We start from the raw sequence: 11,416 nt of genomic DNA, 5'->3' as shown, positions 1-11,416 counted from the left end.
TCAGGTGTCAATTTGCTACAAGACACTTCATGGCAAGGCTGGCATATTTCTTTATTTTTCCAAATCAAAGAACCGATTTAGCTGCCCATTCCTGATGTTGGGGTAAATTCATGGGCAGTCACATTTTGGTAAGCTTTCCCCTAATTTTTGGTGCTATCCAAGAAGTCTGAGCCTTATGCAGTTCAGACATACAGGTATTGCCTCTGCTGGTCCACAGTGATCCTAACATCTGGTGGAGCTCGGATTCTCTGGGGCCTAAGGTAAGTGAGCTGCAGACCACCTAACTGAGTGCAGGGACCCTTCTGTTCTCAGCCTTTTGCAACATGCTTGCTGAGGGCAAAAGGGGTAGAGTTTACCTACCACTTTTGAAGGCTCTCCTCAGCATTCTCTCTTCCATCCTCTCCCAGAATCAGGCCCCCTCTTCAACATCTGGGATATGATTAAACCTCTTTGATTGGTGTCTGCTCAGAAGTTTCCCTTGGCAATGACCTTTCACTGGCAAAAAAAAAAAAAACAAAAAAGCTTAGATCACACCACCAACTTCTGCCTGTCCTCTGGCAAAAAGCTGAGAGTTAACTTTTTTCTCCCAACCTTTTGAATCGCCTTTAAAAGAGAACTAAACATGAAGAAGATATACACTGGGAATTCCATCACACACTTTTGCAGCGTCTCCTCCTTGAATAATGCTTCCCTGGCAGATTTCGGCTGTCCTCTGGACACCTCCAGAACCATCTGAGAATCAGGCTGGTGATGCCCAGCAAATGGTTGCTGGAAGAACATCCACCACGGCTCGCGGGGGTAGGAGGGACCTGTCTCATGTCTGTCTCCTCTCCTTTGGGTGGACTCGCGAACCTGTGAGAGCCTGGTTCCTGGGCTCTGCATCCAGCAGCTGGCGTGGAGGCAGGGCCCTGGGGAGCCAGATTCAGAAGGGTCCCACCGTTCTCCCAGCGACCCGGCGTGGCTTGTCTGAGAGTGGCAGCGAGCGGACCGGGGACAAAGGACAGAAGAGACAGGCAGAGCCTGGCCGTTGACAGCCTCGGGCACGCGGGTACCGCTCGGTGGAGACGGACGCGGGGAGGTGGCGCGCCTCTCCTGGACTTCTGGGCTACTGTCTCCCCCGCGGCCGCCTTCCGCTGGGGTCGGGCGGAGGGCTGGGGGGAGGGGCGCGGGGGACGGGGGCGGGGCTCGTCACGTGGAGAGGCGCGCGGGGGCGGGCGGGGCGTGGGCGCGCGCTGGGCTCTTTAAAGGCGCGCCAGCCTAGGCGGGAGAGGCGGCTTTGCGGCCGCAGGCTCAGGCCAGGGCTGATCTCCGAGACGCGCAGCTCCGGCCCCCAACATGCGCGGCTCGCTGTGTCTGGCGCTGGCAGCGTCGATCTTGCACGGTAAAGCCGCCGGTCTCTCCAGCCACCACTCTTGCTCCTTGGGATCCCAGGCGGCTCGGGGCGCCCCGCGCCGGGGACGGAATTGGGGATTCGCGCCTGCTGCGAAGGGCGGCGGGAGGCGCAGCCGGTGGAAGGCGAGCCCAGCACTTCTGGGCTGCGCTGCTTGTGCGGCTGGGGGTGCGGGCAGGGGGCGCATCCCCGCCGGCTTGCCCTGAGCAGCCCGCGCGTCTCTCCTCTCCTCTCCTGAAGTGTCCCTACAAGGCGAGTTCCAGAGGAAGCTCTACAAGGACCTGCTGAGGAACTACAACCCCTTGGAGAGGCCGGTGGCCAACGACTCGCTGCCGCTCACAGTCTACTTCTCCCTGAGCCTCCTGCAGATCATGGACGTGGTAAGTTCCGGCCGGGCCCGGGCCTGCCCGCCGCCGTGTGCCTCTGTTTCCCCAGCCGCCCAGGGAGGAACCTGGCGTGCCCAGGCCACCTGTGCGCTGGTACTTGAGACCTGACTTGCCCTCGGATTGGAAACTCAGGGTGAAAGTGTCTCCATCCTGAGTCAGGAATCATCAAGAATAGGTCCGAATGGTCACACATTAGTACCCCTTCTGGTATAAGTATTGGCATGTAGTCTGATATGGGTGTCAATTTAGGCATTTCTAGACTTTTCTGCGGCTTCCCTGGTCTGGGTACGGGTCTGGCCCTGGACTTTGCAGCTGACTCGTCTGTCCAGGCAGAGGACCAGCTGTGAACATTTAGACCCCCCTCCCCAGTTCCAATAATGGGCAGGGTTCCTGGGGAGGTTAATGCAGGTGGTCCTGCTCTGAAGATGAGCAAGCCTCCGCTGCCCGGATACAGTTGTCTGCTCGTTCAGGCAACTGCTTCCAGCCCCACGGGCTTCTTGCAGAAGTGCTCACTTCAATTGGCAGATCTGTGTAAAATCTGGATAAGTTTGTTCTTCTGCTCTTCCAGATTGCTTTGGGTATTCAATTTTCATTGGCACATCCTTCATACAGTACAAATATTTAATGAAAGCATTTAAGTCATTGTAAGTGAGTTTCAGGGTCTAGCCTGTACAAAGCATTGGACTCGGCTCCGGAGCAGTATGCAGGGATGATGGTGTTCCAAGGAGGGGAGAATGAGGTAGGAAAGGGATGTGAGAAAAGCTACAACAGGTGGAAAGTGCTAAGAGTCTCCAGAAGTGTAAGAAGAAAGGTGAGATTTCATTATCCTGCAAATAAAGAGCACCCGTTCTATTAAACTGTTGTATGTTGCATCATTTAATGTAGTTACAATTGCTAAGATGAATGGCTTCTTTACCCACAGGACACCTGTGTTAAATGTGTAATCCCTCCTATTCCACAGTTAGACCTATGCTTCAAAATATTCAGTGTGTATGCAGTGACATGGAGAAACTATCACACTGGAGAGCTGTAAAAGCAGACAAGTGCTGTCCCGTGGTTTACCAGGGCAAAAAATGCTGTTTAGAGAGCTTGGACTGTAGGAAGAAGGAAAGGACAGAGATGTGGGGTTAGAGGAAGAGGTGCTGAGAAAGCTGCCCTGGTGTTGAGCAGAGCCAGGGCAGAGAAATGGAATCTCAAAGGCTTTGGGGGATGGGTGGGGTGGGCACAAGCCCTGTGGCATTTGGGGAGGCAGACTATGTGGAGCAGCTTCTCTGTTACTTTAGGAATCATAGGATTTGTCCTTGGGAGCTTGGTAGGTTCTGGCTCTGCTCATTTCTGGATGATTGGTCTTAGGTGTGTGTGTTAAGTTGATTCAGTCATGTCCAACTCTTCAGCCCTATGGACTGTAGCCTGCCAGGCTCCTCTGTACATGGGGATTCTCCAGGAAAGAATACTAGAGTTGGTTACCATGGCCTCCTCCAGAGGATCTTCCCAACCCGGGGATCGAACCTTTGTTTCCTGTGGCTCCTGCATTGCAGGAGGATTCTTTACCGTTGAGCCACAGGGGAAACCTGGTTGATCTTTGCTAAGTTTCTCAAGCATCCTGAGTCTGCACTTTCCTGTTAATACCTTGGACAGGATAGCACTTCACCGGTCATTGTGATGACCTGAAGACTGTGGAGGCAACTTTGAGAGACTGCAAGGTTAGACAGAAGACAGTGGTCATTTTCATCTAAATAAAACAAAATTAACCCCCATCCCCAACTCACGCATGCACATTACAGAGGACTAGATGAGCTAGCACACTCCAAAGTGGTGAGAAAATGAAAGCCACCCCCACGCCATTTGCCTGCGGTTGGCCCCAAATGGGCCTCACTGTGGGTATGTGTGTGTCACGACTCCTGGTCTTGGCTTGGTCCTTGTGCTGGATGCTTGGGATGTGGAGAGGCAGTGGCTACTCAGCCAGGGAGCGGGAGCAGTGACCAAGGGGAGCAGGTGCCGTAGGCTGTGGCAGCCTCTCTTGGAGAGAAGGCCACTCACCAGGAAGCTGCAGGCTTCTTCCTAGTACCTCCATCTCTTTAAGAGACCTTTCAGGAATCAAATTGCATGAGAGATTTTGGCTTTTATGAAAAGTTTGGGTATAAGCTAGGGTTACATGATGTGACAACTAAAAAAAACAGTGAAATGCAAACATTTGTCAAGTTAGAAGATTTTAAGAAGATTAATAATTATAAGCAGTGTGTGTCATCAACAATGCAATACCAGAGAGAAGCACTCGTGAAGACCGCTGTCAGCAGCCAGAGGTCACAGGAGGGTGGGAGGGGAGAAAGCTTTGGTCTCACCTTGACCGTGGATCTAGCTGTGAATGTGTTGAACTTCCCAGCTTGCCAATATTGTGAGCTCATGGAGTGGCCTTCAACAAATTACTTTACTTTCTAAGCTCTGTTTCCTCATGTGTAAAATGAGAATAATGTCCACTTCACAGGGTTTTGAGAGGATTAAATAAGAGAAAGCGCTTGGCACACACTGGTAATTCACTGAAGATTTGCTTTATCTTCATAATGTAGCTCCTCAACGGTTGGGACATCAATGCCTAGAAAGGTGTGGTCTCTTGGCCAGGGTTGCTCACTGGTTAGAGGCAGGGCTGTGTCACAGCTGCCTTGCAAGTCCTTTGTATGTCCAGCCTCCTTTAGAATCCATAACTTCTTTTGTAGAAAAAAAAAAAATCAACGTAATTTATTTAAACCACTTGAGTGTAACTGATTGAATGTGACTGTCCTGAGATTACGGTGAAAAGGAAGTCTCTATATCAGAAATAATGAAATATGCAAACATTTGTATTCCAGCCAGACTTGAGTCTGTCTGGTTTTGAAACAGAGCCAGGGCTTTCCAGCCGGACTCTCAAGACCCTGGACAGAGATACAATGACTCATAACTGATTCCTGTGACAAGCCCTAACTGGTATCAGGTTCTCTTGACAAATTCAGTTCCAGAGGTCCTTTGCCCATTCTGACTGGGCTGTTCTAGAGACCATTTTCCTTCCAAATCTTGTTATTGTTCCACTTCCTGCCAGCAGAGATTTCCCGGCTGGAGTACAGGGAGATAATGTATGATTCTACATGTCTTATTTCCGTGGAAGATTGTTTACCTGTTCATCAGCTTATTCAACACATATTTTTTATTGAAATCTTCATGTGGACTTTGCTAGATTCTGGGAATCTATACATGGTTAAGGGATTATTTCTGCTTCTATAATTCGCAGTCTTATCTATGGAGACTGACATGTAAATTCAAGAGTATCTCACATGTACCTGAATGCAAATGTGATACAGACACACCTAAGAGGGTATATTTACTTCCAGCCAGGTGGCTAGGAATTAGATTTCTAAAGGTGAGTGGGAGTTTGCCAGTTGGAGAAAACATGGAAGGCTTTCCCGGTGAGGCGAACGAACAGGGTGAAGAAAGATGAGAGTGGGAGGACACCGTACCCTCAGCAGGGTGTGTTCTGTGGGGCGCTGGCTCCCAGTTGATCTTGCTGTAGTTGTGCTGCAAAACTCTTCAGAAACTTGAACGTGCTTATGTGTGTTGAGAATTCTTAAAAGAGGGATGTCGTACTAACCAAACTACTAACTTTCTCTTACATACCCTTTTGTGAGAATGATGTTCTAGAAACACACCTTGCAAGATGAAGGACGGGGGTTATCTTCTGGTAGGAGGGCTAAGGTGAGTTCATACCATAGACCGAAGAGATGTTGAGCATAAGGTATGTCGAGTGGCTTTGCAGAGTTGAGATTTCTTCTTGGGCCTTCATCAGGGTATATCTCCCAGGATATGAGGAGGTGGTGGTGGTGTGCCAGAGGATTCATGAAGCTGCAAGATCAGCTTGCCGCTGCATATTTTTCTAGAAGTGGAAACAGTCCAAACCACAATATTTGTATTAAACCCAACAAGTATAAATTATAGACGAATGAAAAAAAAATGTACGTAAACTTTTAAAGACAAACCATGTGTTTTCACAGGGATAGTTTTACCTACTGTGATCTCCTTTAGCTATCTATCAGGCCCCCTTAGTGAGGCACAAGGTAGAGAGTGAGAGGGTGGTGGATTTTTAATCAGAGGTGGGATATTACTAGATCTGTGTTTACATCAAGGATGCTGAGGTGTGTGTGGGGGACAGATTAAAGAGACGAGAAAATGTAGGCAAGGATGAAGAGGTCAAAACTGTAATGGTCAGTGTGGAAATGTGGAGACAAGGACAGATTCCAGAGACCTTTTGGGCGTACTGTCTATGATATATAACTGTGTAAGAATTCTATGTAGGTACATAGATAAATTTGTTAACTGAAGGTACCTAAATTATTCCTAACTGCATAGTCTGACTTAACGGTGATTATTAATTTACTACATGGGCTTGTAACTGGGCTGGGAATGAGATAATACCTAAGAAATCATTTTGAAGTGATGCAAGTGTAAGATTCTAAACTACCAACAGTTTCCATAATATTTCTCCTTTTTGCATTCCATTTAGTCATTTGTCTGTACACACACATCTAAAGGCCGTTCTGAGTGTTGATTTGCATAAAATAAATGTGCATAGTTAGGAAAACATGTCCAGAAGGCAAGGTATTTAAACTGAATAATAAGAATCAACACATAATTATATAGAAATGTATAATACATAATGATGCAGGGATGACTTTTTGCTGTTTTATACATTTGGGATTGCAGATTCAACTTTTTAGAAACTTTAGTCACAAGACAGCAGAACTAAGTGGTTGTGCATTTGGCGTTTGCTACTGCAGAATGTAGGCATGGGTGTGGAGTCCAGTGTCTGAAGGCTTGTGTGTTATCTGAAATCCCTTGGTGGCTCTGCTCTGCTTTATCAGACTTACAATTTTACATTTACTGGCCACTATGTGAAATGCTACAACTCAAACTTAACATTATCAAATACTTGCTGTAAAAATTTCACACCTTGAAGACAGTCTATGAAGAAAACCCAAGGTGCAGTTATTTAATTATCCTAATAATGTGTTTATAAGTGATGTTTCTTGCAGCTACAAATAACGTTTTGTGTAGGAAATCAAATTAAACAAAAAAAAGACTGCAGGGGAATAAAAGCCATCCAAATCACCATTACTCAAGGCCTTCTGGTGCATTTCAGACTTTTCTCTATGTTCATAGGTTGTTTAGAGAAATATTTAAAAATTAAAATGGCATAACACCATTATGGCACCTTAAACAATATTAGCAGGCATTACTTTTAAAGTGACACAAATAGGCCAAGTGGTAAACTGAATTTTAAAATAAGATTGTGTTCTTTCCCCACTATTATGTAACTCTCACTACCACTGTGTATTTGATCCCTATTTGTATTTTTATCTTAGAAATCTCTTATAAAGTATTTATTGAAATGATTCATGATGTTACTTCAAAGCTTTGTTGTGTTTTATGTTGTCGTAGATTTTGTGTGTGAAAAATCACAGAGATAATTCAAAGATCTTGACACTTGACAATACCTCCCTCCATTTTATGTTTGCTTCTGACCAACACTCAGGCTATAGGTCTGGCAAGCACAAATCACCTTAATCCAGTTAGTGACTGAGAAGAGGAGGACCTGGGCTTCCCTTCCTCAGAGGGCTAGTTTGTTTCTCAATTTTGCATATACATTCTAGAGTGTGAATATAGAGAACTTAGCAAGGTCTTCCCTCTATTCTGTAGACCTTGAACCCCACTATGTCCTGCTAGCTCTTGAGTCTGCCAAGATTTGCTTTAACTTTTGGCCTCCTAGGCATTGCTTTAGAAATCATCACATGGTTCTGGAAAAGTGGCCCCGGGCCCTGTTATTCTCTAAACTTCCCTCCCTTTCCTGAACCTTGGCCCTGCTGTTCCTCATTGCCCTATTCTTTGACTATTTCTCATTGTATTTTCCCAGTTGTTCTCACTGCAGAGTGGGTGAGAACTACCTAGTTCATCACTGTGGGTTCAGTTCAGTTCAGTCATTCAGTCGTGTCTTGACTCTTTGCGACCCCATGGGCTGCAGTATGCCAGGCTTCCCTGTCCATCACCAACTCCCGGAGCTTACTCAGACTCAGGTCCATTGAGTCAGTGATGCCATCCCACCATCTCATCATTCTCCTCCTCCTGCCTTCAGTCATTCCCAGCATCAGGGTCTTTTCACATGAGTCAGTTCTTTGCATCAGGTGGCCAAAGTATTGGAGTTTCAGCTTCAGCATCAGTCCTTCCAATGAACACCCAGGACTGATCTCCTTTAGGATGGACTGGTTGGATCTCCTTGCAGTCCAAGGGACTCTCAAGAGTCTTCTCTAACACCACAGTTCAAGAGCATCAATTCTTCGGCACTCAGCTTTCTTTCATTTCCTTTCTTTTATCGGGTAGCAGAACTGAAATTCTAAATTAAAACTTGTTTGTAATGCATCTTTATAATTGATCCAGATTTATTATGGTAGAAATTGTACCCCCGTTAAACCTCTTTATTGCTCTGGGACATAAAGGTACAGAATTCTTTTAGCTTTATAGACTGGGGATTATGGGCACTTTCACTAAAGGACACTTTCTTGTAAATGTTGTCTTTCAAGTCTACCCTTGAAGATATTCCCCAAAGGCTTAGTTCTCTCAGAGCTCCTGATTCATCCCTGACATGCTGTTAAAGGAAGAGAAATGGGCTTGTCATGGAGAGATGCTAGTGAAAATCTCTGCTCACTTATTGATTTATCAGGATTAGGTAGAGTTTTACTTCTTAGGGAAGAAACTAATTTGAAACTTCTAATTCTCATTCTCTTTATTTCAGTGATTTCCTTAATTTGCATTCCACATCAGCTATAAAGTGTTTTAGTCAAAGAGCCCTCAAAGTAAAAACCAAAACCATTTAAAAAAAACAAAAGCTTGCATGTGCACATTTATGTGCGCGCACACACACACACACACCTGTTACTCTTATCTCTCTTTGTTGAATGTTTTTTTGGGATATCACAAGATAAGACATTCCACAATATGCTTGTTAAGTTTCCAAGAGAAAAAACTTGTAGTTATTGCAAAAGCCTCAGAGTCACAACTTCCAGAGAGCCAAACAAGTGACTGAAACTAACATGAAATTAAGTAAGAAATTGTTTAAAGTCCAGCAGGGTAGTGGGAGAGGCCTGGACATGGGGCTGACTCCAGACTCAGAGTCTGCCTCAGAATGGGCTGACCAGTGCCCCCTGCAGGTGGGAGTGGGCAGCGTGGGGGGTGGTGACGGTTTCTGCCATGGTTAAGGAGGGCCACCTGTGAGATGATCCTCAGCATGGGAAATTTATTCTGGGATCACTGAGGGCAAATTGTCAGTAAAGATTCCTATCTCGGGGTAAAAGAGGTATTTCTGAGCAAGAAAAAATGTGTTTGTTTTATTTTGTGGGGAGAAGGCAAGTGGTCAGGTTGAGCTCCAGGTGTTTTGAAACTTTAGAATCATAAAACAGTTTTTTATTCTACTGTATCTGTCTTCAGAAGCTCACTCATATAATGTGTTATATGGAGGGGTTCAGACTAAACAAGTTAAGCCAAGGCTGCTCACTGATTGATTAAACTCAAATTGATAACATTTACAATTGAAATCACTGGTCCAGAAACATTCATTTATTCACTGTTTTCCTTAAGATGTTTTATTGACATTTGAAGTAACCTTTAATACGCTGGCTAGCTCTTAGACAGATTTCATTTGAGAAGTCATTTTGAACTTTGAATTGCAGTGTAATATGGGTCCCCTGTGTGGCAAAATATCAAAACCAGCTCAATGAATTGTCACAGGTTACCATGCAGGTAACTACCACCCAAGATGACTCACTCTTCTCCCTCTTTTTGTGTACTGGAAAACCACAGCATAATGTCAAGCATCAGAGTTTAATTTTGCCCTTCACTGGGACTCTGTATAGATGGAATCACACAAGAACACAGTGTGTATTCTTTTGTTTGCTTTTGTTCACTTTTATTTTTGTGAGAGTCGCCCAAGTTCTTGCCTGTTGCTGCAGTTTATTCATTTTTATTGGGTGGATGTAGCATTATTTGTTATTCTGTTGATGGAGGTTTTTTAAGTTGTTTCTAGTTTTTGGACTCTTGTAAAGTACACTGACAGGAATATTCCAACCACATACATCTTTTGATGCACATGTTTATGTATTTCTATCACGTGTGTATGCATAGGAAGGGACTAGCCAGGAGCTTGGATGGCATGTCTTTAACTTCTCCAGATGAAGCCAAAACCTGTTCAAAATGATTATACCAATTAACATTCTCACCAGCAGTGTCTGAAAAATTCTTCTTGTTCTGCATAATCACCCACACTTTGTATTTTAGTCTTTTAAATTTACCATTCTAGTGGGTGGGGAGTGATATATTTCCTTGTGTTTTTAATTAGTGGTTTCCTGATTACCAATAAAATTGAGGACATTTTCATTTCTTAATTTTCCACTTGGATATCATCTTCTCTTGCAAAGTGTTTATTCATGTCTCTTGCCTATTTTTATCTGTGTGTGTATGTGTGTGTGGTTTTATTCTTTCCTTGTTAGGATTTGTATGTGTTTTTCTATTTTACGGACTTGAGCCCTTTGTAAAATGTTTTTGCGAGTATCTTTGACCCTGGCTGGTCTTTCCACTCTTTTAATGTTCTCTTTTTCATAAATTCCTCATTGAAGTAGAATATGCTTGTGGCTCAGCTGGTAAAGAATCCACCTACAATGTGGGAGACTTGGGTTTGATCCCTGGGTTGGGAAGATCCCTTGGAGAAGGGAAAGGCTACCCACTCCAGTATTCTGGCCTGGAGAGTTCCATGGACCATATAGTCCATGGCGTTGCAAAGAGTCGGACATGACTGAGCAACTTTCATACTTCACATGCTTACAGATGGGCTTCCCAGGTGGCGCTAGTGGTCAAGAACCTGCCTGCCAATGCAGGAGATGTGACAGACAAGGGTTCGATGATCCCTGGGTCAAGAAGATCCCCTAGATGAGGGCATGGCAATCCACTCCAGTATTCTTGCCTGGAGAATCCCATGGACAGAGGTGCCTGGCAGGTTACAGTCCATAGGGTTGCAAAGAGTTGGACACGACTGAAGTAACTTAGCATGCACACACATGCTTACAGATAAATTGTATCTTTAGATGAACAGAAATTCTTAATTGTCTGATTTTGTAATCCTTTTATTCTATGTTTAGTGTATATTATGTTATCTTTAGAAAAATCTTTCCTTTCCTCAAGTTCCTGAAGATAATTTTCTATATATTTGCATTTAGAGGCTTTTTGTTGTTGCTTTACCTTCACATGGAACTCTAGACTGATGATTATTTTGTTTTCCAAGGCTAATTAAAGGATTGTTAGTATAATGATTGCGTGATTGGTGCACTTTGTTGCTTTAGGCATTGTATTGTCTACTTTGTCTGCCCCGAGAGAGACATTTCAGTTATATAATGTGTACATGATACGGAGAAAATGCCAGGGCTATGACATTTTTATTATGACACGTGACCCTGTCTACAAAACAGAAACAGGCTCCCTGACACAGAGAACAGACTTGTGGTTGCCAGGTGGGGTGGGGGATGGATTGAGAGTTTGGGGTTAGCAGGTGCAAAGTAGTAAAAAACAAATAGAG

General features: G+C 44.7%; 1 protein-coding gene across 2 annotated transcripts in view; it reads left to right on the top strand.

The window, feature by feature from the left end:
* Positions 1 to 1,250: 1,250 nt before the first annotated feature.
* LOC122706945 (neuronal acetylcholine receptor subunit alpha-7) overlaps positions 1,251 to 11,416 on the top strand; it is a 141,048-nt gene continuing 130,882 nt past the window's right edge. For both annotated transcript variants that reach the window (XM_043922550.1, XM_043922549.1), the window contains exons 1-2: positions 1,251 to 1,381; positions 1,631 to 1,770. In XM_043922550.1, the coding sequence (XP_043778485.1) occupies positions 1,336 to 1,381; positions 1,631 to 1,770 (186 nt within the window). In that variant the 5' untranslated portion in view covers positions 1,251 to 1,335. The remainder of the gene's footprint in view (positions 1,382 to 1,630; positions 1,771 to 11,416) is intronic.

The sequence above is a fragment of the Cervus elaphus genome, chromosome 13 (genome assembly GCF_910594005.1).
Source record: "Cervus elaphus chromosome 13, mCerEla1.1, whole genome shotgun sequence".
NCBI lineage: Eukaryota > Metazoa > Chordata > Mammalia > Artiodactyla > Cervidae > Cervus > Cervus elaphus.
This window is presented reverse-complemented; position numbering and strand designations above follow the sequence as displayed.